Source organism: Nannospalax galili, unplaced genomic scaffold, assembly GCF_000622305.1.
Source record: "Nannospalax galili isolate Female #2095 unplaced genomic scaffold, S.galili_v1.0 scaffold596, whole genome shotgun sequence".
Classification (NCBI taxonomy): domain Eukaryota; kingdom Metazoa; phylum Chordata; class Mammalia; order Rodentia; family Spalacidae; genus Nannospalax; species Nannospalax galili.
In genome coordinates, this window is record NW_008340140.1 from 4,558,030 (window position 1) to 4,581,456 (window position 23,427).

The 23,427-nt window shown below is 45.5% G+C and overlaps 1 protein-coding gene across 2 annotated transcripts in view; it reads left to right on the top strand.

The window, feature by feature from the left end:
• The window catches only part of Atp9a (ATPase phospholipid transporting 9A (putative)), a 155,832-nt gene that overhangs the window by 35,584 nt on the left and 96,821 nt on the right, over positions 1-23,427 (top strand). For both annotated transcript variants that reach the window (XM_008835144.3, XM_008835147.3), the window contains exons 4-5: positions 2,095-2,203; positions 22,836-22,894. In XM_008835144.3, the coding sequence (XP_008833366.1) occupies positions 2,095-2,203; positions 22,836-22,894 (168 nt within the window). The remainder of the gene's footprint in view (positions 1-2,094; positions 2,204-22,835; positions 22,895-23,427) is intronic.

Sequence of the window (23,427 nt, forward strand, 5' to 3'; positions counted from 1 at the left end):
AGTTCCATCTGGTTAGAAGCAGAATGATCCTTTGATAAGAAGAGGTCTTTGGAATTTACACCAGATTTAAAGTCCTCTGTGTTGATAGTGATGTAGGTCAGAGGAGAAAGAGGAAAATGAAATCCTAGAAGGAAAGGAAGGAGGGAGGGAGAGAGGGAGGGAGGGAGGGAGGGAGGGAGGGCGGAAGGAAGGAAGGAAGGAAGGAAGGAAGGAAGGAAGGAAGGAAGGAAGGAAGGAAGGAAGGGAAAAAAAATCACAACAGTTATCCCCGAACAGGTATGATAACTGTATTTTTTTAAAAAAGAAAAGAAAATTGTTCTGACAAGCTGTGAAACTAGAAAGGGTGTGACAAGAAAAATGAATAAGTGTGAGGCTATGAGAAGAACAAGTGAAGGGCTGGAGAGAAAGGCCAGCTGTTAAGAACACTCTGCTCTTGCAGAAGACCAGCATTCGGTTCCTAGCATCCACATGGTGGCTAACAACCAACTCCAGTTCCAGGGGCATCTAGTGCCCTCTTCTGTCCTCCTTGGGCATTGCATGACACGAGTGTGCTTATGCACATGCAGGCAATACATTAATACACATAAAATAGAAATAATAAATAAAAATTTTAAAAAATTTATATTTATTTTCTTATGTATGTGTATGTATATGGGCACATGTGCCATGGCATACATGTGGAGGTCAGAGGACAGCATGTGAGAGTTGGTTCTCTTCTTCCCCCATGTAGCTTCTGGGGATTGAACTCAGGTCCTCAGTCTGGACAGCAAGTGCATTTACCCATTGAGCTGCCCACAGGCCCCAGATTTTATTTTATTTTATTTTATTTTATTTATTTATTTATTTATTTATTTACTTATTTATTTATATTTTGGTCTTTTTGAGGCAAGGTCTCCCTGTAGCCACAGCTGTCCTGGAACTCATTATGTAGACCAGGCTGGCCTTGAACTCACAGAGATCTGCCTGCCTCTGCCTCTGCCTCCTGAGTGCTGGGATTAAAGGCATGCACCACCACACCCAGCCCAGATTTTAATTTTTATTGATTGGTGCTTGTACAAAGCAATAACCTGACTTCTTGATTAAAACTTAGAAAGCATTCCAGATATGGCTAAATGTTCCTTCTAGTGTTTCCCTAAGTCTCCTTCTTCTGAGAGGGCTCTGACTAGTAAGTAGTTGGGGAAATTGGGAAGTTCAGTAGAGCTCTCACTCTGTTCAGTTACATTGAGTGTTCGGTGAGGCTGACTTTCCCTCTCTGTCCTCAGAAGGAGGTACCTTGTTCTTTTTGATCAGCTGCTTGGTGGGTTTTCTCAACTGTTGAGTAAATAGCAGAGAGAAGAAGACTCTCTGGGGGTCCAGGGAGAAGGCTGGGTGAGTAAAGGGGTTACCCAAGCATGAGGACCTGGGTTCCAATCCCTAAGACCCATATAAATGCTGGGCTGGTATGGTGGCCTGCCTGTAATCCTAGTGCCAGGAAGGCAGAGTCAGGGCATCCCCAGGGCACGCTATCTAGTAGATTAACTGAATTGAAGAGACCCGGCCTTGATACATAAGGTAGAGAGCTATTGGAAGACTCCGTATGTCAACCTTTGGTCTCCACATGCACACATGTATATGTACACCTGCACATACATATGCATACACACCTGCATATCACATACACATTTACAAAAAGGTGAGACTTTGTTCCTTCCATTTGTTACTTAGTTTTGTGTTCCTGGGTGATGTACTCCACTTCACCATGCCTGAGTTTCCTTATCTGTGTGGGAGTCAGTAACCAGTTTGGTGGAATGCATTTCATTAGTGCCTCACAGATGTGGGCAGTCGCCATCCCTTGCTGAGGAGGGACATTTTGGCCCCTGAAGTGGGGAACACTGCCTATGGTGTATGTTGCATTGGTACATGCTTCTCCAGGGTGTGTGCAAATGTGTGCTTCTGAGGGAATTCAGAGGAAGGGCTTGCCAGGCATGGGCATCTGGCATAGTTCACAGGTCGTTCCTGCTGCCCTCTCCAGTGGCTGCTTATCTTGTCTGCTCCTGGCACCAGGAGAGTACAGTTGGGCTTAGCAGGGCTTACCTCTGTGCCTTTCCTCGGCAGGGCTTCGTGCTGGCTGTCACTGTCATCCGTGAAGCAGTGGAAGAGACCCGATGCTACGTGCGTGACAAGGAGGTCAACTCCCACGTCTACAGCCGCCTCACAGCTCGAGGTCAGCCTCTTGGCTCTGGGGCAGCAGAGTTGTAACTCTGCCACTTGCTGTCAACAGGGTCAGGGAAGCAGAGTTGTGGGTCTAGCCTTGGGTGCACCACATAGTGGGATAAGTACTCAGTTGCTTAGACACCAGAGGACTTGGGAATCATCCCCAGGCCCAAGATGCTGCTACCGTCCGTCCTCTGTGAATTAGTCCTGTAAGTTAACTTGGGCTGCACCTGGCTCGCTGGCTCATTCCTTCCCTTCTTTCCCTTCCCTTCTCATCCCTCCTCTCCCCTCATTTCCAAACTTTAACTTTATTATATATATTTTAGTATTTTTAAATTTTAAGATTTTCTTGGATTATTTTTTATATGTATAGGTGTTTTTTCTACATATATGTTAAGTGTACCATATACATGCAGTGCCCACAGAGATCTGAAGAGGATGTCAGATCTCGTGGAACTGGAGTTACAGACAGTTGTTAGCTGCCATGTGGGTGCTGGGAACCAAACCCAAGTCCTCTGCAAGAATAGCCAGTGCTCTTAACCACTAAACCATCTCTCCAACCAACCCAAAATTTCATTATATTTTATTAATTTATTTTGTGTATGTCTTTGGAACTCAGAGAACAGCTTGAGGGGAGTCAGTTTTCTTCTACCAGTGAGTTCCAGGCATTGAACTCAAGTCGTCAGGTTCTATAATAGGTATCTTTGCCTGCTGAACTATCTTGTTAGCCTTTATATGGTAGAACTTTAAAAACTCTCCCACATCCAGCCTTGGAGGAGCCCAGCTGTGATCCCAGCCGATGGGTTTAAGTGTGTACTGGGGATGAGAGGATGCTGTGTAAAGTTGGTTAATCTGGCTCCAGACAGAAGCAGTTGATTGTTTTAAGATTACTGACCCCACTCACGGAGGAACACTGTTTTAGGAGAGACTGAGCATCAAAACTGGGTCTTGATTTCAGGAAATTGGGAATTGTGGGAGAGATAAGATAGGTGGATGCCTAAGAGACACAGCACCAGAGCCAGGGACTGCGCTTCATATGTCAGGCTTGGCAAGCTGCCAGTCCCTGCTTCAGAGTTACTGGGAGAGTTAGCTTTCAGGAAACATGTTGGGGTGATGTGCTTTGGAAATGCCCCATTGTGCTTGAATACAGTTTCAAGGTTGGTAGTCTTAAAACTTTGCACATCCCTGGAACAAGGAGAGATTTGGAGTTGGACTTGAAATATCTTGTAAATGCATAGCTACTGTATTTAGGACATCCCGCTACCTAAAGACAGATCTTTGCAGAGGCAGGTGGCTTGGGTTTCTATGTGGGCCGTCAGAAGACCCCTCATGCAGGGTGCCTTCTGGGGTTGCATATATTAAATCCCCCTTAATAACACATTCTTTTATGACCCTTAAGATGCTTGGCAACTGACAAAAGCCCCATCAGAGAGATACGTGGCTGTCCTTGGAGCCTCCTTTGGATGTCCTTCATCTCGGCAGCCATCCTCCCACCCTTCTGGGGCTTTACACATGGCAGTGCCGTTTCCCTGTGACTGATTCCTCAGCCTTCCCCTCTGCACCCCCATCCAGCTCTTTCTTCGACTTAACTCTGTTGTTGAAAAGGTGCTAAGGAGAATCGGCAGATGGCTCTGCATGAGAAACGTGTCTTCCTTTGTTGTCTGCCTTTTGTGGCCCCTAGTCCGTGTTGTCATGGCAACGTAACAGCAGAAGAAAACAGCTCAGATCTGAATATTAACCCAGGCCCTGGCTCTACAGTTTGTCTCAAAAGCCCAACAAAACCCCCAAGAAATTGTCAGCCTGCATGGGAATCCAGACAGGATTAGCTATCTGACACTAGGGGGAGGGCCACAGGAGCAAGCTAGAGGCTGGATGGTTGCAGGGCGCCGAGAGCAGGAAGTCTGCCTTCCTCAATGTTGAATTTACATTTCCTTCAGGGAAGCTCCTCCTCACATTCTCAACTAAGTCAGCCCCACAGCAGAGGAAGCCAGTGTGCCTGAGCCATTCACAACTGAATCCTTTCCTTTGATCACAGGAAATCTTATTCTTTTATTCTTATTTATATACTGTGTGTGTGTGTATGTGCACCCAGGTATGTGCACATGTGCTCCTGTGTGTGTGTGTGTGTGTGTGTGTGCCCGTGTGTGTGCATGTGCTCCTATGTGTGTGCGTGTTTGTGTGCATGTGTATATATGTGCATGTGTATGTGTGCGTGCATGTGTATGTGTGCGTGCACGTGTGCGTGCCCGTGTGTGCACATGTGCTCCTGTGTGTATGTGCGCCCATGTGTGTGCGAATGTGCTCCTATGTGTATGTGTGCATGTGTGCCCATGTGTGCACATGTGCTCCTATATGTGTATGTAATGTGTGTGCGCATGTGCTCCTGTGTGTGTATGTGTACCCATGTGTGTGCACATGTGCTCCTAGGTGTATGTGTGCACCCACGTGTGTACACATGTGCTCCTATGTGTGTGCATGCGTGCGTGTGTGTGTGTGTGTGTGTGTGTGTTTGTGCATACGCACATGCCAGTGGAGGTCAGAGGACAACGTGTAGGAGTCAATTCTTTCCTTCCATCATGCAGGTTCCAAGGACTGAACTCGGTGGTCAGGCTTTGCAGCACTGTCTTTACCTCACCCCACCCTCATCACAGGAAATCTTTTTTCTGTCTTCCCCCCGCCCCCCGAAGTCTAGCTCTTTGAGACTGAGCTTGCTTACTGAGTACAAGTGAGGTGTCACAGGATTGTGAGTACACTAATCAGCTTCGTCATCGCAGAGTCCCGCCCCCCATGGGACTTTATCATGAACTCTCCCAGGAACTCTCAAGGTGTACTTCTAAGTGCCACCATGGTGGCTCAGAATTTTGCAAACACAATACTTTGATCAGTAGATTATGGGCCATGATTCTTACCTGCATAGAATGCCATTTCCTGATCCATTAAAAAAATTATTTTGGGGGCTGGAGAGATGGCTCAGCAGTTAAGAGCACTGACTGCTTTTGCAGAGGACCCAGGTTCGATTCCCAGCACCCACATGGCAACTATGAACCATACTTAACTCCAGTTCCAGGAGAATCCAAAGCCCTCTTCTGACCTCCAGGGCATTGCACGACACAGGTACTCTCACATACATGCAGGCAATACACTCATACACATAAAATAAAAATAATAAATAAAATATTTTAAGATTATCTAGGATTTATTTATTTTTATGTGTATGAGTGTTTTGCCTGCGTGGATATGTGCAACACATGCATGCAGTGCCCACAGAAGCCAGAAGAGGGCGCAGGATTTCCTGGAATTGGAGTTACTGACAGGCATCTTATGGGTGTTGGGAAATGGACCCAGGTCCCCTGCAAGAACAGACAGTGCTCTTAACCACTGAACCATCTCTCTCCAGTCCCCCAATTTTTCTTTGTGAGATAGGGTCTCATTCTGTAGCCCTGGTTGTCTTAGAATTCACTTTGTAGACCAGGCTGGCCTCAAACTCACTGAGATCCCTTCTGCTTCTGCTTCCTGAGTGCTGGGATTAAGGGCGTGCGCCACCAGGGCAAGATGTACCAATGTTAACACTTAGCCTATGTCTTAGTAGAAGATTTTTGTTACACAGGATATTTGCTCAAACCAGGAAGTTTAACATGGCTGCCTAGCCACGGATCTAACTCACAGGCCTTTCTTGGATTTTGCCATTTTTTATGCAAAGGGCTTCATGAGTTCCTTCTCCCTGATGTGGGAGTACATCTGGGCTCTGCAGTGTTTGGCAGTCTTCCCTTGAGCCCTCTGCCTGGCACAGCTAGTGGGCTTCCTTTGTCTTGTCTGACACTGGCCTTTTTGAAGAGGCCAGGCTGGTTTTTAGCCAGCTTCTTTGCAGTTTGTCCCTTAATTTATATATGTCTAATGTTGCCATAGTATTAGATTCACAGCATGTGTTTGGGGCTGAAATTAACATGCTATTAAGGATATCAGTGAGGGCTGTGCATGGTGGTACATGCCTTTAGTCCTAGCACTGGGGAAGCAGAGGCAGGTGGAGCTCTGTGAGATCAAGGCCAGCCTGGTCTACATAAAGAGTTCCAGGGCAGCCAGGGCTACCTAGTGAGACCTTGGTTTTTTTTTTGAAAAAAAAAAAACTAGGCCAGTGGGGCTGGAGAGATAGCTTAGTGGTTAAGAGCATTGGCTGCTCTTGTAGAGGACCTGGAATATGTTCCCAGCACCCATATGACAGCTAACAACTATCCATAACTCCAATTCCAGGGGACCCGATTCCCTCTTCTGACCTCCAGAGGCATTGCATGACATGGGTCCCCTTACATACATGTAGGCAATACACTCATATACATAGAATAAAAATAATAAAATATTTTTTTAAAACTGCCAATGAGGGGGCCTGGAGAGATGGCTCAGTGGTTAAGAGCACTGACTGCTCTTGCAGAGGACCCAGGTTCGATTCCCAGCACCTACATGGAGGCTACGAACCATCCTTAACTCTAGGTCCAGGGTAATCTGAAGCCCTCTTCTGACGCCCTCAGCATTGCACGACACAGGTGCACTCACATACACGCAGGCAATACACTCATACACATAAAATAAAAATAATAATAAAAAATACTGCCAATGAGATTCTTACTGGGATATTAAGAATAATAATCTTGGGGCTGGAGAGATGGCTCAGTGGTTAAGAACACTGGTTGTTCTTGCAGAAGACCCAGGTTCGAATCCAACCGCCCAGGTCCGAATCCCAGCACCCACGTGGCAGCTAACACCTGTCCTTAACTAGTTCCAGGGTATCCGACAGCCTCTTCTGTCCTCTGCAGGCATTGCACAACACAGGTGTACTTACTTACATGCAGGCAGTGTGCTCATACACATTAAAAAAAAAAAAAAAAAGAATCCAGTTGAAAAAACTTCAAACTTAGAGAAAAAAGTTTGATTTAAAAAATTAATCAAAAACTGATATTGGAGCCAGGCGTGGTGGTGCACGCCTGTAGTCCCAGCACTTGGGAGGCAGAGGCAGGCAGATCTCTGTGAGTTCAAGGCCAGCCTGATCTACATAGTGAGTTCCAGGACAGCTCTGGCTACAGGGAGACCCTGTCTCAAAAAGATCAAAAAAAAAAAATTGATATTGGGGGCTGGAGATATAGAGCACTGGCTGCTATTGAAGAGGATCTAGGTTCGATTCCTAGTACCCACATGACTGCCAACAACCATCCCTAACTCCAGTTTAGGGGCTCTGACGCCCTCTCTGACCTCTGCAGGCACTGCATGGCACGGGTACACTTACCTACATGCAGGCAATACAGGAATGCACATTTTTTAAAAAAGTAAAATTCTGAAAAAAATTTGATATTATTTTGTGTATGTGTGTGCTACGTCATGCGTGTGGAGGTCAGAGGTTGTACAGGAATTGGTTTTCCTACTGTGTGTCCCAGGGATTGACAACTTTACTTTCTGAGCTATCTTGCTAATCCTTCTTTTAATTTTGTTTTGATTTTTTGAAACAGGGTCTCCTTGTGGCCCCAGCTGGCCTGGAACTTGCTATGTAGACCAGGCTGGACTTGAACTCACAGAAATCCACCTGACTCTGCCTCCTGAGTGCTGGGATTAGAGGTGTGGGCTACCAAGCCTGGCATTTTTTTATTGTTCAAGGCAGAGTCTCAAGCTATAGCCCAGGCTGGCCTAGAAATCACTATGTAGACCAGGCTGGCCTCAAAGGTCCAGCACTACTCTTGCTTTAGCCTTCTGAGTGCTATTGAACTACATCTGGCTAATATTTATATTGAAATGTTTTGTTTGTTTGTTTTTTGAGACAGGATCTTACTATGTAGTTCTGGCTATCCTGGAATTTGCTATGTAGACCAGGCTGACCTCAAACTCAGAGATCTGCCTGACTGCCTCCTAAGTGCTGGAACTAAAGGCTTACACCAACACATCTGGCCTACATATTAAAGTTTTTTTGAAACAGGACCTCATATAGCCCAGACTGTCCTCAGACTCACTCTGTAGCTGAGGATGATCTTGAACTCTTGATCCCCCTGCCTCTGCTTCCCAAGTGCTGGGTTTAAAGGTGTATACCACCATACCCATCTCTTAGAGTTTTATTATTTTAAAATTTATTATTATTGTGAGTGTACACATATATGATGTGTACATGGGCACATTTGTGCCATGGTATGCATATGGAGGTCAGAGGACAACTTTGTGGGGTGGATTCTTTCCTTCAACATTTACATGGGTTCTGAAAATTCAACTCAGGTTGCTGGGCTTGTATAGCAAGTGCTATATATTTACTATATATTTACTATATATTTACTATGTATTTACTATATATTTACTATGTATTTACTATATATTTACTATATATTTACTCACGGGTTCACTTCACCAGTGTGAGTTTGGTTTTAAGCAGAATGTTCTGACAGTGAGAAACTCATCATTGAAATGGGTGATAGACTTTCGTTTGGTGTTGCAGCACCTGGGGATCAGGCCCAGAGGCTCACAAGTGCCTGGCAGATGCGCTGCCACTGAGCTGCACCTCAGCCAGGATGGCGGTTTTTTTCAGTCGCTGCTTCCAATATTTTTTCATCTTATTTTGTTCAGGATTTATCTGAAACAGCACAGTAATTGGCTTCGTAAGAAGTACTTAAGGTGGGGCTGGCAAGATGGCTCAGCAGGTCACGGTGCTTGCTGTGCGAGCCTGATGATCTGAGTTCAATCCCTGGAACCTACATAAAAGTGGAAGGAGAGAACTGGCTCCACAGTTGTCCTCAGACCTCCACATGTGTGCTGTGGCATGTGTCACTGTGTGCATGTACACACACCCTAAAAATAATTTAAAGATATACTTAAAGCATTTTATTTTGATAATAAAACTAGCTATTTCAGAAATATTGAAGACTCATCTTGTGCCCATGTATGTCGGCTTTCTGTGTCACAGAAATAAACATGAGGGTCTGGAGTTTTATGGAAATCATCACTCAGTTGAGGTTGACAGGCATGAGAACAGGAATTTTACAAAAATGCTACAGAATGCCCAGCATGGTGGTGCATGCCTTTGATCCCAGCAACTGGGAGGCAGAGGCAGGCAGATCTCTGTGATATTGAGGCCAGCCTGGTCTCCATAGGGAGTTCCAGGTCAGCTGTGGCTATAGGGAGACCCTGGTTTCTCAAGAAGATGGGGGGGGACCCCAAATAAAACAAACAAACTAAAAAAACAAAACAAAAAAACTAAGACACAAAAATGTTACAAGAAAGAAATGGTTATAGTGGCAGGAGTGAGGGAGCTGTCATAAGGATGGTGTCCTTTACGTGTGTCATCAGATTCACACTGAAGGAGGAGGTATAGTGTGCACACCTGTAGTGATTCCCTAGGCAGATGTGGTGTGCACACCTGTAGCCCCAGACATTTGGAAGGCTGTGGTAGGAAGATTCCCTTGAACTCAGGTGTTCAAGGCCAGCCTAGGCAATGTAGTGAGACCTTGAGTTAAATAAAACAGGTAAGCCGGGCGTGGTGGCACACACCTTTAATCCCAGCACTCGGGAGGCAGGGGCAAGTGGATCTCTGTGAGTTCAAGGCCAGCCTGGTCTACATAGTGAGTTCTAGGCCAGTTAGGGCTACAGAGAAACCCAGTCTCAAAATACAAAATAAATAAATTAATAAATTAATTAAAACAGGGACTGGAGAGATGGCTCAGTGGTTAAGAGCACTTATTGCTCTTGCAAAGGACTGGAGTTCAGCTCCCAGCACCCATGTGAGGCAGCTCACAACCACTTATAACTCCACCTCCAGGGGAACTGATGCCCTCTTCTGGTCTCCATGGGTACTGCACTCATGTGTACATAATTACCCTAATGAACAATTAAAAATAAAATATTTTTTATTGAAATTTTGTAAACTTTATAAATGTATTTTGATCATATTTAGACCCACTCCTCTATCTGCACCCTCTCTTTAATACCCCCCACCAGATTTTATGTACTCTGTCATATATATTAAGGCCTAGCAAATCCACAAATGCTCTTCAGTGTGGGTCTATCCACTGGAGCCTGGTTAACATATCTAGTGTCACAGCCTTAAAGAAACCTGACTCTCTCTTTCCCAGCAGCTATCGGTTGCCAACAGTTCCTTTGCTAAGGTTAGGGCTTCCCTCCCCACCTCCCCACTTTTAAAAATTATATGTGTATGAGTATATTGTCTGCATGTATGTAAGTGCGCCTGTGTCATGCAATGCCTGCAGAAGTCAGAAGAGGGCATTGGATCCTCTGGAACTAGAGTTACAGACAATTGTTAGCCACTGTGTGGGCACTGGGAGCCAAACCTGGATCCTCTGCAAGAGCAGCCAGCACTCTTACCACTGAGTCATCTATCTCTCCAGCCAACTTCCCCACTTCTATGCTGGGATTTTGTCCGGCTTTGTGGGGGCCTTTCGGTCACCATTGCTGTGAGTTCATGAGTAACTGCCCAGCAGTCTGAAAACTCTGTTTCCTTGTGGTCATCCACCACCTCTGGCTCTTATTGTCTTTCTGCCCCCTCTTTTACAATGATCTCTGAGCCTTGGGTGACAGAAGTTTGATATAGGGGTCCTATTCAGGGATAATACTCTGCAGTCTGTTGTTCTCTGTCGGCCAGTTGTGGGTCTCTGTGTTAATCACCATCTGTTTCATGAGGAAGCTTCTCTGGTGAGAGTTGAGAGATGCATTAATCTATGGATATAACAATAAGTCATTAGGAGTCAGTTTAATACTATGCCTATGTGGTGGTTTGAATGAAAATGTCCTCCATAGGCTCCAAGTATTTGGACATTTTTGTCCCCAGTTGGTGGTGCAGTTTGGGAGGAAGGTGTGGCTGTGCTGGAGGAAGCTCATCATTGGGGGTGGGCTTAGACAGTTCTTTTTTTTAATTGAATTTTTGTGTATTTCATACATAAACTTATCTTTTTACCCCTCCCCCCTTCCCCTTTGGTACTCTCCCATAGGCCCCTGTATTAGTCAGGGTTCTCCAAAGAAACAGAACCGGTAGAATGAATATATATGTATAGAGATTTATCAGCGTAGCTCACAGGATAGAGTCCAAGTAGTCCACCAATGGCTGCATCACACTGGAGAGGCTGAGAATCCGTAGTCGCTCGGTCCACAAGGCTGGATGTCTCAGTAGTCCCAATCTGGCGCTGAAGGGCTGATAAATTCCAAAAGATCAGCTAGTCTTCAGTCTACAGCAGCAAGACGAACTCATCATCGAGAGAGACGGCAAGCAGCAAGAAGCCAGGCATTCTCCTCTGCCTTGGCCTTTTATACCAGCTGCCATCAGAAGGCAACACCCACATTTAGGGTATGTCTTCCAGCTTCAGATGATCCAATCAAGAAGGTCTCTTTCATTTCAGTTAATCCCAGATCCAGTCAAGTTGACACCCAGGATTAGCCATCACAGCCCCCCACTGGAGTTCATACATTCTGTCATTTGTATTAAGGCCTATTATGTAAAGTTAGTGTCCCGAGATGTCCGTCCCTCAGTGCAAGGTCATCCACCGGTCTAGTCAGCCTATCTAGAGTCTTTCCCTTCAAGAAGATCAACTCTTCCTCACCCAGCAGTAATCAGCTGCCAATAATTCTTTAACTAAGATTGGGGCTAGTTGTTCATTTCCACAGTTCTGTGCTGGTTTTTGTCTGCCTAAGAATGCATGGGTCTTTGCATGCTGACACCATTGCTGTGGGTTTGTATGAGAAGGGTCCTAGGGTCATGTATAGTCATGCACCTCCTCCCTGGCTCTTAAAATCTTTCCGCCCCCTCTTCCACAATGGTCCCTGAACCCTGGGTGGGTAGACCTCAATATAGGAGACCTGTTCAAAGACCCACACTCTGCTGACTCTTATTCTCTGTGTTTTGGCCATTTGTGGCCTTTTGTGTTCCTGGGCCTCCATTGCATGAGGGAACTTCACTGATGAGAATTGAAAGATGCATTAGTGTTCTCTTCATCCCTGTTCTGTGTTCTGAGTCTTAGGTATAGAGGTTGCATCCTAGATGTGCCACTTAGGCTTGGGCAATTCACAGAGAATCTCTGTGTAATCAGTGGTATAACTCTGTAATAATCTCGATAATCTCTGTCTGTTGAAAAAGAAGCTACTTTGATGGGTAGTGACTTGTCTGTAAATTTAATGATCCATATTTTGCCTATAGTAGGAAATTACATTTGTGTAGTTATATGAGAGCTTTGGGTTTTCTGGCTTAGAGTGTTCTTAAGCCTTGCCAGATCTCCAGTTGCTCTCTCTTGCTTCCTGTACCTGCTTGAAGATGTGAGAACTTAGCTTCCACTCTTCCTCCAGCCATCTCTGCCACCATACATCCCCACCATGATTGACTCTTGCCCCTTTGGAATTGTAAGCTCAAATAAGCTCTTCCTTTTATAAGTTCCCTTGGTCATGGTGTTTCTATCATAGCAACAGAAAAGTAATACAGCCTATTTGGCAGAATAATAGTGGTAGACTCTCCCCTATGGCCTGTGACCTGTCTAGTCAGAGATCTCTGGCCTGATATTAATGTCAGGTGTGGACTCTGTCTTATGAAGCAGACTTTAAACCAATTAGAAGGTAATTGGTTACTCCCATAATAATCCTACCACTATTGAACCACATGTCATATCTTGCCAGGTCAGTTGTTGCTGAAGCACACAGAATTTACAGCTGGGTAAGGTTAATGATTAATTTTTTCTTCCAGTAGCATGCATAGCACCTTCCATCACTATGAATACTAGCCAGTAGAGATGAAGCCTTGAAGTCAATACCAGCTTGCTCTCCTTGTTTGTTCTACAGCTTATATATATAGTGTCTTCAGCAACAGGGACTTGCCATCAAGTTCTCATTGGTAACCAAGAGCAGGGGCAATGACCAGTATTGTTTGAGGGTCTATGGGACTCCTGGTTAACAGTTTAAAAGAGGGATCCCTGGCATTGGGCTTTTACTTTGCTGGCCTATGTCATCTAATAGGGGCAATGTCTCTGTTATAAGGTAATCTCCTTTTATAATGTATATGTATATATCTTAAAGATGCTTCTATAGGGGCTGGAGAGATGGCTCAGCGGTTAAGAGCACTGACTGCTCTTGCAGAGGACCCAGGTTCGATTCCCAGCACCCACATGGTGGCTATGAACCGTCCTTAACTACAGTTCCAAGGGACTCTGAAGCCCTCTTCTGACCTCTGCAGCATTGCACAACACTGGTAAACTCACATACATGCAGGCAATACACTCATACACATAAAATAAAAATAATAAATAAAATATTTTTTTAAAAAGAAGCTTCTAAAGTGGTAGGTTTCTATATGACTTTTTCTAAAAGCCGTTCCCTTCCCCATACTCCCCCTCCCGTTCCCCTCCCCTTTTGCCCTTCCCACTCCTTTGGTCCCCTTCCTGCCTTTATATTACTGCATTCTAGCTCTCCTCCCATGAAGTTCTCCCATGGCCCTTTAATAATTTCCCAACCTCTATGGATTTTCCAACTGAAGCATGCATGTGTAAGGACAAAGCTAGCATCCTCTTATGAGAGAGAACATGTGACATTTGTCTTCTGGGTCTGGGTCACCTCACTCAGGATGATTGTTCCAGTTCCCTCCATTTACCTGTGAATTTCATTTTGCTTTTCTTAACAATTGAATAATATCCATTGTGTAAATGTAGCACACTTTCATTATCCATTCATCAGTTGATGGACATTGAGGTTGTTTCCGTTTCCTGGCTGTTGTGAATAGAGCAGCAACAAAACAAAACAGAACAAAATTGGGCATGGTGTGTATACCTTTCACCCCAGCACAAGGCAAGAGGATCAACAATTCAAGGCCAGGCCAGTTTGAAGCTGGACTGGTTTATGTGAGACCCTGTGTGTCAACCTTCCCTATCCCCCCCCCCCGACACACAAATTTAAGATGGTGATGGCAGAGCATTGCACCCAGTATGGGACCTTCTGAACATAGGAACCTTGCCAGTATCCAGAGGTTGTGTGCATGTAGCCAGCTGCGGCAAAAAAAATTCTTCAAAAATAACATCAGATTGAGCGCAAGGCAGCAGAGGCAGTGGCTGGGAGTGTGGGCCCAGAACCTCAGCTTCCGGTTTCATCCTGTTCTTTCCTGGCAGGCCTTGTTTCCAGAGCCTCTCCCTGGGAGAGTAGAAGAAAAGCCCAGTTAGACCTGTGAGGACCGGAGGCTTTGAGAAGAGGGATTCTGTGATCTCAGAGCTTGTATAGACGTGGCACAAGGGGAAAGGGACTTTCGCATTGGTTGGAAAAACGCTGTCTAGACTGGGAAGTGGAACAGGAAGGAGACAAGGATTGCCCAAAGCCAGCCAGCACCAGCCAAGTCTCATCAGTGACATTTTAAGCAGCCCCATAGTAGTAAGCAGTTATGAATGGAGAGGGAGGGAGAGGTTTCTTTTTCTTACGGGTAGCTCAGGCCATTGCCGAGGTCCTGGAATAATAGTCCAAGCATGGTGTCTAAGAGGACAGTGAGGTAAAGGCAGAGCTGAGGAGATGCAGGCCCAGACCCACCTGAGCACAAGACCTTCACCTCTAGATCCAGGGGCCTACTGTGTGCAGGAGCCGAGCCAGCACTTGCATGTGTGGCAGGCTCAGCAGTTGCTCCCAGGTTTGCATGCGTGCTGCAGAGGACTCTTGATTTCATGCATTATTTTTTCTTTTCACATAGTATGTAGGAAGGCCAGAGGGACAACCCTGGTGTCATCCTCAGGAAAGCTGTCCATCTTCTTTGAGACAGTCTCTCAGTGGCCCAGAGCTCACCAATTTGGCTGGAATGGCTGGTCATCAAGTCGCAGGATCCTCTTGTCTCCACCTTCCCAGGACTGGGGTGATCAGTGCATGCACCAATATACCTGGCATTTTTATGTAGGTTCTTGGTCTCAAACTTGGGCTGTTGTGCTTGTAAGAGAAGAGCTGTAGAAAGCGCTTTACTGACTGAGCTATCTTCCCAGCCCTGAGTTCAGGCATTTTAAATCACATTTCTAAGTCTGGTGTAGTGGCTTATATCTGTAATCACAGCACAGGGGAGAACAGGAGGATTGCTGTGAGCTCGAAGCCAGCCTAAGGTACTCACCATGTACTAGGCCAGTGAGGGTGACATAGTACAACCCTGTCTCAGTAGACAAAGCAGTCCACATGTCCATGTGCAAAGAAACCACCTGTGTTAGTTACTTTGCTATTACTGTGATGACATTGGAGGAACATGGAGGCAGGAGCTGAAAGCTGAGAAGGCTCATCTTCAATCACTTGCAGCAAGCAAATTGGAAGTGGGGCAAGGCTGTGAGCTCTCAAAGGCCACCCCAAGTGACGTGCTTCCCCTGGCAAGGCTGCAGTGAATGATTCCATGACTCCCCACAACGGCACCACCAGCAGGGGCCAAAATGTTCAAATATGTGGAGCCCATGGAGGACATTCTCATTCAAATCACCACACCTCACACCTGCCAATCCAGGGTTCTAGTTCAAGGTGGACCAACCTTCAAAAGCCAGAAGTCATGTTTTCTGATAAGCAGGTGCCCTTTTCTGCCCACCTTGAAATTCAGTCAGGAGGCTGAGGTTCCTGAATCTTTTGTCTTTTTCTTCCTCTCTCCTTTCTTCACTCTCGTCTACCTCCCCCTCAGGTTATTTCTTTATTTACTTTGAGACAGGGTCTCATGTGGCCCCGGCTGACCTCATGGATAGTCTTGAGCTTCTAATCCTTTTGATTCTCCTGCTTTTACCTGTAGCATGCTGGGATCACAGGCATGGGCTGCCACCATCACACCCAGTTTAACATGGTGCTGGGGATTGAACCCAGGGCCTCAAAGCAAGCGCTTTGCCCACTGAGCTGCTTCTCCAGCCTGGTTCTTAGGTCTTTGGGTTTTTATAATAATACTGCTGTCTTTTCTAACAGCATTCTGGGGCAGTGGAAGTGAAGGCAAAAGGGGGCTGAAAGTAATGGTTGTTCCCAGTACCTCAAACAACAAAGCAACCAAAGGCTCATTTTGGGTCCAGAAAGAATTAGCAGATGAAGACGTGGCATCTCTTCATGCTTTCTTTACCAAAAGTTTGATTCTGAAGGCAGCTCACCCGTGAGAGGCACTGAGGCATGGGCTTGGATTTGCGTTTTCACAAGATAAGTTTCCTGGCTCTTCCTACCAGGAAAGCCTTCCAGGGCTAAATCCCAATGATGGCTAAATGAAGCTGGGATAATTAGCCTTAAAAGAAATCACTAGCAGAAGAGTAATGAGTGCAGTGGCTGCACCCTGCTGGCTCCATCTGGACAGATGGCCGACTAGTCCTGAGCCAGAGGCCCATGTTGGACAGACAGACGCCCTCGCATCTTCAGCCTTTTCTTAAGTACGGGCTCTAGGCTGAGAATTCAGCTTTCCTCCCCACACATGCTTGCACTGTTTACAGTGAGTCACCTTCTGACCCCGTGAGCTCATCTTCCTTTGAAGAGCTTTCTCAGTTTAATTCAGAACTCATTCTGGATTGCTTTCTGGGATTGCAATGAATGAGGCTCCCTTCTGAGACCTGAGGATACTTGTGTGTTGCTTTTTAAGGAGTTGTGTTTCGTTTGTGTTCATTAGTTTGGGCAAGATGCATTTATTAATGGGAACATGTTCAGTTAATAGTTAACTAGACTGAAGGACTGTTTTTTTGTTTTCATAGTATAAATTGGGTTTAATGGGTATACAATTAGAAGTGTGTTTTCTTTAAAAGGAATTACAGTGATAGACTTAGAAAAAAACTTTTCCCCCTAATTTTTCTTATTATCATTGTGTGTCTGTGTATGCCTATGTCGGGGTAGGGAGAAAGAGAGAGAAGTTTATGTGTGGGTGCATGGTGTGTGGTAGGGATTGAATTTAGGTCATCAGGCTTAAACAGCAAGTGCTTTACCCACTGAGCCATCTGACAGCCCCAGTGATGGAGTTTTTGATGTTCAGGTAACAAAACTCTTGCAAAGATCCTTCAAGAAGGGCCTGAAATGCTGTCCAGTGAACACAGAATGTTTCTTCCTACTCTCCCCTTATTAAGGTTCAGAGCATCAGCATAGTGGAGTTTTTCTTTGTCTTTTCTTTCAATTTTTTTTAGCTTAAAAAACATTTATTCTTAGCCAGGCGTGGTGGTGCATGCCTTTAATTCCAGCACTCGGGAGGCCAGCCTAGAACTCACTATGTAGACCAAGCTGGCCTTGATTTCACAGAGATCCACTTGTCTATGCCCTCCCAGTGTGGGGATTAAGGCATGGGCACCATGCCCAGCTGTTTTTATTATTTTTATTTATGTGTTTGTTTGAATGTGTGCCATATGTGTGACTATGAAGACCAGAGGAAAGTGTCGGATCCCCTGGAGCCAATGTCACAGGTGATTAAGGGCCACTTGACGCTCTGGGAACCAAACACAGGTCCTCCGAAAGAGCAGCACATACTCTTAACCATTTGGTTTGACAGATGCAAAGTGGTCATTAGCTTTTTCTTCCTAATATTCGATTTCACTTTATTGTAAATCATTGGTAAACTGATCTGTTTAATGAAAAACAGAAATATCTCATGTGCAGATCGCACTGTTAATCTTTTTTAATATTATATTCATTTATTCTGATTCTTTTATTTTTGTGTATGTTTGTGGACACATTGCATGGCACACCTGTGGAACTCAGAGGACAACTTGCAGGAACTGGTTCTCTCCTTACATCATTATGGGCTCGAACTCAGGGCCTTAGGTTTGGCGGCAAGCATCTTTACCTGCTGAGCCATCTCTCTCACAGCCCCCCCAACCATTAATCTTTACCCAAATCCATTTCCACATGTTAATCCACTTCATCATTTTGGGATACCATCAGCTGGTATTGACTTTATATATTTAACTGAAAAGCCTCTGCTGAGTATAAACTGGTGACATTTAAACCTCAGTCTTTTGTCCCTTTAAAAAAAAGTTCTCGCTGTTTTAACAAAAACAGTGGATAGAAAACTGAATAGAAAAAGGGCAGAGGTCCGTATAATCACACTTTTCAATCTTTGCCTGTTTTTCAAATCCGTCTTTTCCTAGGTTTTAGAGCTGGCTCTATATCTGAATATGAAAATTTCACCTTTAAACAACTCTGAACTCTCCTGGGCCTGCAGAGGTGTTTTAATGTCAGCCCCAGGAAATGTACACAGGAGCAAATTTACAGCTCCGCACTGTCACAGTTAGATTAAAGAGTCATCCATTAACCAGGGCAATTGCGGGCAGATTACAAAAGCAGTCAGTGTCCGGCGTGCGTGGGGAAAATGGAAGTACAACTCGAAGTGTTCAGGGTCAAAAACTAGGCCCTGGAATTTGTTTTTAAGATTTTTTTTCTTCTCTTTTTTGGGGGCGGGGAATGGAGTGCATGCAGACCTCTTTGAATCTCCATTTGCGTGGTTTAGCCCAGGGGAACATCTGGCCGCTGCGCCTGGACAGACGCCTCTTATTCTGCAGCCCTCATCCATGAAAGGCGCCCACAGCCTCCTGGCTTTGCGTATGAAAGGTTGGGGGTCCAGCGCTGGAGAAATAAACAACCCTGCTCCTTGGAAGTCTGTCTCCCCATTATGAACTGACAGCGAGCCTGTGAGGTGCTGAAAGCCAGGGGGATGGAGTTGTTAGAAACCCGTTAATGATCCTGGATGTGGTTGGAGGAGAAATTTCCACTTCATTTTTTGCAAAAATCTCATTCCTGCCTTCTGCTGGTGTCTTGGCAAATGTATATAAAAAAATCTTAAGAGTCTTGAGACTCAGTGGGTAAAGGCGCTTCCTGTGTAAATCTGACGACCTGAGTTTGATCTCTGGAACCCACGGGGTGGAAGGAGAGAGTGGACTTCTCCAGCTCTAAACTGTGGGTTTCTAAATTGTTTTTTCATTCTAGGAATCCCTCCCGGCTAGCTACTGAAGACTGACTGCCCTTTCCTCCAACCTAGGGCCTCACACATGCTAGACAGGTGCTGTCTACTGAACCACTTCTTCAACCGTTTCTCCCTTCTAAATTGGGTCTGCCTCTCCTCTCCTTTCTTCCTCCCTAGATGTACCTTCCAGTAGACGATGGCTACTTTTGATTCCAGAGGGCATGCTCGTGCCCTGCTGGTGGGACTCCCAGAAAATGCTGGACTGTAAATGTCCTCATCTGCTTTTTCCTTCATGTGCTGCCTCATCTCCTTTTATCTTTTCTCCATCAGAATGTATGCTCACATGTATACACACACAAACACATGTGCACACATGTCGAGCATGTGAGACTCAGCTATATTTTTTCTCATGTAGCTCAGACTAGCCTGAAACTGTGCAGCTTAAGATGAACTTCTGATCCTCTTGTCTTCCCCTCCAGAGTTCTGGGATTGCAGGTGTGCACCACCGTGCCAGACTTTATTTGGTGCTGGGATTGAATTCATGGACTCATGCATGCTAGGCAAGCCTCTATCAATTGAACTACATCCTCAGTCCCTGGAACTACATGTATATATATTTTAATTATATGTGTGTCTATGTAGGGGTTTTTCTGTGCTCTATGCAGTGCTCACTGAGGCCAGAAAAGAGTGTCAAATCCCCTGGAGGTGGAGCTACAGGCTATTGAAAGCTGCCTGATGTGGGTGCTGGGAACTGACCTTGGGTCACCTGGGAGAGTAGCAGTGCTCCATCTTTCCAGCCTCTGGAACTATGTATTTGATCACTGAAAAATAACACCACGGGGGCTGGAGAGATGGTGTCATTGGGTGCAGTGCTTGCCACACACATGAACACCCAAGTTCCATCTCTAGCTCTGAAACCCTGTCTGGTGTAATCTTGTCGCCTCAGAGGAGACAGGTGGATTAGGCTTGCCAGCCAGCCTAACCTAATCAGAAACCCAGCTCCCAGTGGAAAACTGTCTCACAAAGCAGGGCTGGTGGGATGGCCTAGTGAAGAAAGGCTCTTGTCACCAAGCTTGACCTGAGTTTTATTCCTAGGACCTGCACAGCGGAGGGAGAAAACCAGCTCCTGAAAGTTGTCCTTTGACTTTCCCCGCACATGTGCAGTGACTTGTGCATGTGTGTGCACACACAAATGAGTATGATTTTTAAAAACCAAAAGAGGTGAACAGCCCCAGAGAAACAACACCCACGGTTGACCTCTGGCCTCCACAGACATGTACACACATACATGCTCACTCACACACACACATACAAATAACACTGTGGATGGGGTGGGAAGGCTAAGTTTGTGGTTGGCACTCACACTGGCATGATAGGTAGGGATTTAGGGGTCTCTGAGCTGTGGCCCTCCCCCCCATCCTCTCCAAAATGTTCATTAGCAAATCCTGGTTAAGCAATATAAGAGACCTGGCCACAAGTGGCTCTCATGGTCTCCTGAGACAGGCCTCTGAGATGTGTTGGCTGGACCAGGAATGTATAGTAGGAGTGCTTGTGTGAAGGATTGGTCTGTTGGTGCAATTCAGAAACTGTTTTGTAAGCAGTGTGGATTAAGGAGGGTTTTGCTGGGCCTGGAAAAATGGCTCAACAGTTAAGAGCACTGACTGCTTTTCCAAAGGACCCAGGTTCAGTTCCTAGCACCTACATGGTTAACAACTCTCGGTAACTATAGTTCCAGGGGATCTGATGCCCTCTTCTGGACTCCCAGGCTTTACATACATGTGGTGTACTTATATATATGCGGGCAAAACACTCATACACATTAAATAAAAATAAATAATTTTAGGGCTGGAGAGGTGGCTCAACAGTTAAGAGCACTGAGTACTCTTACAGAGGACCCAGGTTCAGTTCCCAGCACCCACATGGTAGCTAACAGTCGTCCGTAACTCCAGTTCCAGGCCGCCTTCTGATCTCTGCAGGCATTGCATGACCCAGGTGCACTTACACACATGCAGGCAATACACTCATACACATAAAATAAAAATAAAATAAATTTTAAAAAAGAAATAATTTTTAAAAATAGAGTTTTTCTGAGGTAGAAGAGATGGACAGAGAGAGGCAGAGTTCAAACAAACTGATGATAAATCAGGACCCTGTTGCATCTAGGCCTCGTCACATAAATAATTTGAACTAGTTTAATTTTTATTTCTCTAGTTGGAAAATCAGTCATGCTTATTATAAAAAGTATGAATAATTTAGAAACAAACCTCAGTGTTGACAGAAGACATCTCTTTCAGGCATGTGGAAACAGCTTTCCTGATTTTCTTCTCTGTTGGGCTCACACATACACAATCTGTGAGTAATTGTGATTGAGCAGCAAGTTAGACTTAAACGTTTGTAACTAAGATCAGAACTCAGTTCCGATCATCTGAGTCAGGCCAGCACTAAAAGCAAAGACAAAGTAGAAATTTATGTTTGGGAAAGTTGGGGCATATGTCAGAGGAAGAGTTTGTTGGAGCTGAGGGTGGAACTGAATTTATGATCTGCCTCCTGGTGGTGCTGCCCAGAGCACTGGGCCCACCAGACCCTGCCTGCTGTTGCTGGTGCCCCCTGAGCAGGAAGAGTTGTTCAGGCACCTGGAGTTCTTTCCCATCCCTGTTTCTCCTGCTCAAATTCTCCTGGGCCCTAAGTAGCTGCAGTCTCTCCATCTTTGGATTGGACCAACCCTGGACCAATGTGTGTATTTCTGTGTTTGCATGGAGGCCAGATGAATTCTTGTGGAAGTTCGTTCTCTTTCTATCTTGTGGGTCCAGGAGATCAGTTTAGGTCCTCAGGCTTGTTGGCTCACAGGCCCCAAATGATACATTGTTGCTGGTATGTAGTGCTGTGTGCTGGGCTGTAGCTCTGTGACAGTTACATGTGTACTAAACAGGTACAGAGTTTATCTTGTCTTCCTTTAAGAAACAAAATATAGCTATTTACAACCTTTATGTTGTATCAAGGTTTAGAAGTCATCCAGAGGTGATCTGTGTGTGTGATTCTCTGGGGTATGCACAGAAAGACATCAGGCGTCCTCTCTCTCCAATGAGATAGGGTCTCTCATTGAACTAGGAGCTGACTAGATTCAGCAGGGCTGGCTTGGCAGTGAGCCTTTGGGATACTTTTCTCTCTCGGCACTGGAGTTACAGATACACACTGCTACATGGCTCTTTTTTAGATTTTTATTTTATGTGTGATGTGCGTGTGTGCGTGCGTGCGTGCGTGCATGCGTGTGTGTGTGTGTGTGTGTGTGTGTGTGTGTGTGTGTAAGCCCACAGAAACCAGAAGAGGGCATCAGATCTCATGGAACTGGAGTTACAGGTGGTTATAAGCTGCCTAACATGTGTGCTAGGAACCAAACTCAGGTCTTTTGCAAGAGCAGCAAGTAGTCTTAACTTCTGGGCCATCCTTCCAGTCCCCATGCCTGCCTTTTCCATGGCTTCTGGGCCTAGAACTCAAGTCCCCATTCTAGAATGGCTAGGACTTTACCCACCCAGCGGTCCCTCAGCCCTGCTCATTTCATTTTGATGTTTTTTTTATTTTGCTTTGACCCACTAAGCCACTGTGGGGCAGATGATCTTTCCTGAAGGGTGTGATTTTTCCAGTCCTCTGCAGCCACAAGCAGCCCTTTGCCCAGTGAGGCAGGTGATGCTTTTGGGAGGCCCATGGGCACCCCTGTGCCCTCCTGCCAGGCAGAATGGCAGGAATTCAAATGAACTGAGGCAGTGATATTGGATCTTTTGCTTTGCAGGGACAGTGAAGGTAAAGAGTTCCAACATCCAAGTGGGAGATCTCATCATTGTGGAAAAGGTGAGTGGAATCTGGAAGCTTCTTAGGGGCGGGACTGCTGTGGGAACAGGAGTGGTAGGGAAATGGTCCATGACTTGGTGGAGCCCATCCTGTGCTCTGTGCAGCTGGTAAACTAGCCATTCTCTTTAGGGTTGTGGCTAACGGCTTTGCCTAGGGGAGAAAAGCCTCTTTCCCATGAGACAAACACAAAAGTATTTCTCCAAGGTGCCTGTGTGCTGGGGAGCTAGGAGCCCTGCTCATAAACACAAGTACCAGTTTGATTTCTGACTCAATGTGTTTATTGTTTCCATCATAAAGTCTCTCCTACAAGTTGGTTTGCCACATTGACACTTGAAAATATTTATCAAGTTCACCTTTGGAGAAACATTAACCTGCATTCCCCCACACCCACCCACATACACACAGAGTGCCTGACAACCATTTTATGGGGAACAGGGGTAAAGCACAGCACGGAACAGCAAAAAGTCACAAGTGCTTTTTAAACTCAGCAGTGTTGACATCTGCTACCTCAGCAAACATGGCAGGTCTTCGTC